The 6,000-nt window shown below is 41.0% G+C and overlaps 1 protein-coding gene across 1 annotated transcript in view; it reads right to left on the bottom strand.

Moving 5' to 3' along the window:
* Window positions 1-542: 542 nt before the first annotated feature.
* TMPRSS12 (transmembrane serine protease 12) overlaps window positions 543-6,000 on the bottom strand; it is a 50,914-nt gene continuing 45,456 nt past the window's right edge. The window contains 7 exon segments of the mRNA XM_056119993.1: window positions 543-571; window positions 574-784; window positions 786-953; window positions 955-1,313; window positions 1,316-1,458; window positions 1,460-1,547; window positions 2,878-3,052. Coding sequence (XP_055975968.1) covers window positions 543-571; window positions 574-784; window positions 786-953; window positions 955-1,313; window positions 1,316-1,458; window positions 1,460-1,547; window positions 2,878-3,052 — 1,173 coding nt within the window.

Genomic DNA, 6,000 nt, shown 5'->3' with positions numbered 1-6,000 from the left:
CATCTGCCCCACAGGGACTGGGAGGGGTGGGGGGTGGGGTTTTATTGGGGTTCTTCATGGTAAAAAATAAGTTTTGGTAAAGGGAAATGTGCTTGATATTTGCATGACTGAGACCTAAACCTGAAAGCTTTGTAACCTTTCCCATGGTGATTCAATAAATAAATATATTAATTTAAAAAAATAAATAAATAAAAATAAATAAAATAAAAAAAGATAAAATAAAATACATCATTTGAAATTTAAAATAATAAACCATTACAAAACGAACTCTATATTTTTGAAAAAATCACTCAAAAATAAGACCATTGAATTGTTTTCAAAGTAATTCCATCAATGACTAAATGACTCCCCATCCCTCCCCATGCTGCACCGGCCCCCCTCCCCCAACCCGCAAGCCCAAGTAGTCATCTAAGGCCAGAGGTCCAGCTGATGCTTCCAGAGTGCTGTTTGTATCTGAGGCCAAAGATGGGTCTGTTAACATTGAAGACACATCATTGACAGACGACGACAATGACAATGTATGTGAGAGTAATTGATCACTGCTACACCTGTGCTAATGGAGAGGGCTGCCACCGTTCTTGGTTCTCCCCTCCAAATAAATAACTTCCTTGTATATCAATTCTTTCCTTTTTTCTACTGTGTATTCTCTTTCATATAACTGCTTGTCAGGTACCTTTGGTGGCTGTGCTTCTGCTTCAGGAGGATCATACAAAACATTGATATACGGGTGCTGAAGAGCTTCATCTACAGAGATCCTTTTAAAGGCATCAAGAACCAGCATTTTTGGATAATAAATCCCTTGCCTGACTGGCTTTAAATTTATTGTGTTCCAAGTCAGCAGGGAAAAGTACATCGGGGAAGAGTTTCTCAAAGCTATATCCAGCACACTTAAGTTTATTTTCAACATAAGCCTTTACTGTTGGTTGTAGTTTCTTCATGAATTCACATGAATTCAGGACATGGTGTTCCAAGCTGTTCAACAACTTTATTCCATCGATCAATATGATCTGTACCTGTGAACAAAATACCACCTTTGATCATTTCTCCCATGATACACCCAACTGACCAAATGTCAACGTTTTCTTTGTAGCCCAGTTCTAGGATGACCTCTGGTACTCTGTAGTAGCAGTTAACCACATAAGTTGTCGTCATAAAACTAGTTCCTGCAGTCCTGACCAATCCAAAGTCAAGAATCTTCTAATTGCAGTCTGATTTTACGTCTATATTATTGAGTTTTAAGTCCTGTTGAATATCTGAATAATAAAGGTGCTTGCTGCTACACAGCATCTGATAGAGAAGGTAGGATATCCTTTATGAGGTAATTCCATCTGAACCACTTGGCATAGATTTGCATCCATGAGCTCAATAATTACGTAAACATTTTGAAATTCTTCTTAAGATTTCTGCGATGTGAAAACATTCAAAAGGCCAATTACATTTTTGTGATTAACACATTTCATAAGCCTGCTTAGCACGAGGAGTTTGATTAAGAAATGGCCGACTTAGCTTCTTGATTTCAACATTTCTTTCAAGAATGGCTTGAATTTCTTTCAAGTTTCAGGACTGTGAATGCAGGAACTCTAGTCTCTACACAATAAAGGTTGCTGTCATGCTTGCTTCTGCTCATGATGGCAGCAATTAATTTAATGGCTTTATCCAAATATTAACTGACATATACGTAAACAAAAGCTGGAAGAGTTCACCGCCCTACTATATCCCTTATCAGAAATGCTCTTTAGTACTGAATAACATAGGTTGGTGAGGGGAGGAGCCCAGTTTATTAGCTTTCTGAGGGTCAGTTTCATTTATTTATTTATTTATTTATTTATTTATTAGCTTTTTGGGTGACACCCAGCAATGCGCAGGGGTTATTCCTGGCTCAGGAATCACTCCTGGCGGTGCTTGGGGGACAATATGGGATGCCGGGAATCAAACCTGGGTTGGCCACATGCAGGGCAAACGCCCTACCAGCTCGGGCCCCTCTGTAGCTCAGTTTTTTGGTTTTTGGGGTTTTTGTTCTTTTTGGGTCATACCCAGCGATGCACAGGGGTTACTCCTGGCTCTGCACTCAGGAATTGCCCCTAGTGGTGCTCAGGGGACCATATGAGATGCTGGGAATCCAACCCAGGTCAGCCGTGTGCAAGGTAAACGCCCTACCTGCTGTGCTATTGCTCCAGCCCCTGAAGCTCAGTTTTAAAAGGAAGAAGACTTTAGACTCGTCTCAGGAAGACTTAGTTCTTCAAGCTCCTCACTGCTCCTTAAGGCCCACAGAACAGCCAACAGCGACGGGAAAGGCTGCCAGCGGGGACCCGCGCCACCCGGTTCCCCAGCTTGGCTCACCACGTCTCTGCACCCAGGGTCGTCTCGCCTCCTACCTCCGCTGAATATCAGGGACGCGGAAGAAGCATTAACTTTAAATAAAGTGCTTTAATTAGAATTTAAGAAATACTCAAATATTTATTTATCCAAGTATGCTGTGATAAACAAAAACAAGATGATAATTTAAAAGAATAAAAATTTTTACAAGTATTTTTAATAAAATCTAACTTAAAAAGAGTTTGGGTTAATTAACAAAATAACAGCTTTCATGTTAATTATAAATTCCTTATTGTGAAGTATTAATTTACATATTTAAAATATTCAGTTGCATATTTTATACAAACTCCAGAAAATTATACACAACTCTTCTTATGCTCCACAAATTGTTTACATTGTAACAACAAAGTGGGTAATTACTTCCTAATAGAATAAATAGTTATGTAGAACATGAAAAGGGACGAGATCCAAAATAAAGATTCTTCAGAATTTATAGAGTTGTTAGTAAGACAACAGTTCCTAAAGCTATAAAGGCTAAGAGACATATATTATTAGATTTGCCATTGTTTCTTGCCTGGTTGAGTTGATGAAGCAACCAATTTTGGTGGAAGGACAGCCCGCTATACACACCAGGAAAATTTTTTCGACCACATCCAAATCCATAACTGGTAATTCCCATTGCAAAAAATTGCTTATGTTCTGGCAAGTAGCACATTAATGGTCCACCACTATCACCCTATCAAATAAGTCCCAAAATAGTATTAGTTACTTCTTGTAGCCTTTAATTAACCATAAAGCTAGAATGAGTTTATCATATTAAACATGTATTTGTATAAATATGCATTTAAATAGACCTTAAAGTTAGGAAGATCCATAGTTTTTTTTTTGTTTTGCTTTTGCTTTTTGGGTCACACCCAGAGATGCTCAGGGGTTACTCCTAGCTTTGCACTCAGGAATTACTCCTGGTGGTGATGGGCAGACCATATGGGATGCCAGGGATCGAACCCAGGTCGGCCACGTGCAAAGCAAATGCCCTACCCGCTGTGCTATCACTCAGGCCCCGGAAGATCCATAGATTTTTTTTTCTTTTTGGGTCACACCTGGCAATGCACAGGGGTTATTCCTGGCTCTGCACTCAGGAATTACCCTTGGTGGTGCTCATGGGGCCATATGGGATGCTGGGAATCAAACTCAGGTCGGCCGCGTGCAAGGCAAACACTCTACCCGCTGTGCTATTGCTCCAGCCCCCAGATCCATAGATTTTTAAATGTTCAGCCAGGTCTTTTATGAAAGAACCAAATAACTTCCACGTGGATAACTTAGAACCAGAATACTATAAATCAAATTATTTGGATTCTTTGCACAGTTACTCAGAAATATTCAAAATTTTATAAATATTATGTTAGAATATTTAAACTGATTAATGCTGTCTAAAATACCTTAAGATATATGATGGATTCTTTCAGGCACGTGTGGTTTTTCTACTTGGATGAGAGGAGTAATCTGACATCTTGCAAAGAATTTAGTTTTCCAAGCGTTGACACTGGCTAATGAATGACCAACCCACTCAATTTTATGGGGGGTTTTTGGAGGGTGCACATTGGGTAGTGCTCAGGGTCCTTGCCTGGCTCTGTGTTCAAGGGTCACTCCTAGTGGTGCTTGAGGGGGCTCATATGTGGTGCCTGGGAATCAAACCAGTGTCAGCAGCATGCCAGGGTAGCACTTTCGCCTCCTGTACTCTCTCTGGCTCTTGATGATTATTTTATGCAAAAATGTTTTATTTATTAATGTAATTGATTATATTTCCTTCTTTACTACTTCACTCAACAAGATTTTTATTATATATATTTTAAATTTTTTATTTTATAAAGTAGTTCACAATAGTTGATGACATTTAATATTCAAACACCAATCCCACCACCATTACACCTTCCCACCACATTTCGTGTGTTTCCATCCCGAAACCCAATCCCTTCCCCAAAGCAGAACTGAAATAATATATTTTGTGTTGTTTGTTATAAAAAACCGCTGAAAATGCTATAAAAAAGGATCCATAGGGGAAAGAGTGTGAAGACTGTTCTATTTTGACAGGGGTCATTAAGACCTTCTGTAAAAGATCACTAACATGTTGTTAAAGGTTGAGCCCTGTGAACTTTTGTGTGTGTATATATCTATATATGTTAAGTATATATAAAAAAAGGTAAAAGGTAAAGGCCCTCCCGTTGATCGTCGATTTGCTCGAGCGGGCCCAGTAACGTCTCCATTGGAGACTTTGTTGTTACTGTGTCTGGCATATCGAATACTCTCGGTAGCTGGCCAGGCTCTCCGAGAGGGGCGGAGGAATCGAACTCGGGTCGGCCATGTTGGCCGCTTGTAAGGTGAATGCCCTACCGCTGTGCTATCGCTCCAGCCCTAAGTATATATATAATATGTATATAGATATTTCCGTCTATGATTGGTTGCCTACTATTTGAACCCTATCAAATGTGGTGCGATAATCTTGGAGTATGAGTAGGGTGTGTCTTATGATTTGTGGCTGTGCACTCCAGGAATAGGTTCACTCGTGGGTGAGGCTTGGCCCAAGCATGTGGAGAGCGACCTTGAGGGTGGCGGCGGTTGGGTTATGGAAGTTTTTGACTGCCATGGATGGGTCCCTTGGGGCGGGGAGGGTTCTCACGCAAGCCTCTCTGGGCACTCCAAGTGAAACAGCCTGGAGCAGGGTCTGGTGGCATGGCTATGGGAACATCATGTTATGCTCCCTTCCTGGAGAGAAGGACTTGTGATCTGGATGGTGGCCGATGACAAGATTATCTGGCACTAGCCCAAAGTGGCTTAAGGGCATGACTGCTGGGTTGCCAGAGACAGGGGGAAATAGGCAGAAGATCTCCACTCCCGGTCCCTTTGAACCCAGAGCTCTCAGTCACAGAGTTCCGCACATCTGGGCTTTGTTGGACTTCATTCATGTGTGAGGCTCTGCCCAAGCATGTGGGGAGAGACCTTGAGCCTGGCAGTGGTTGGGTTCTGGAGGTTTTTGCATTAAGTCCTTCTATAAGAGATCACTAACATGTTGTTAAAGGTTGAGCCTTGTGTGCTCAGCCTTTATATGTATCTGTAAAAAAAAAAAATGCATATTTTCCCTCTAAGATTGGTTGCCTCCTACTTTGAGCCCTATCAAATGTGGTGTTGTAATCTTGGAGTACAGGTAGGGTGTGTGGTTTGAAGTATTGTGCGGCCTCACAGTCCAGGAATAGATTCACTCGTGGGTGATGCTTCGCCCGAGTGTGTGGGGAGTGACTGCAAGCATGGAAATGGCTAGGTTCTGGAGTCAACAAGATTTTTTGCTTGTTTTTGGTTTAGAGGCCACTTCCAGTGGTGCTCAGGGTTTACTCCTGGCTCTGTGCTTAGGGGTCAGAGGTCTTGGTACTTGAGGGGCCATATCAACTAGATTTCTCAGGAAAAAGACACAGGAAAGATAAAAAGTGGATCGAAGATTTCAGAAAGAAACAGGGAAAGATCACAACATCGGCAACTCTGAAAAGAAGTGAACAGAAACAGTGAAGAACAGGTGAGTGAATATATAATCTAAAATTATAACGAGAAAAATATATGAACAAATTGGAATTCATTTAGAAAGAAAAACCTTTGTTCTACAAATAATATCAGGAAAGTGAAGGTAGTTCATAG

The sequence above is a fragment of the Sorex fumeus genome, unplaced genomic scaffold (genome assembly GCF_029834395.1).
Source record: "Sorex fumeus unplaced genomic scaffold, SorFum_2.1 ptg000042l, whole genome shotgun sequence".
In the NCBI taxonomy this organism is placed as follows: Eukaryota; Metazoa; Chordata; class Mammalia; order Eulipotyphla; family Soricidae; genus Sorex; species Sorex fumeus.
Note: the sequence above shows the minus strand (reverse complement) of the source record. Positions and strands in the feature narration are given on the sequence as shown.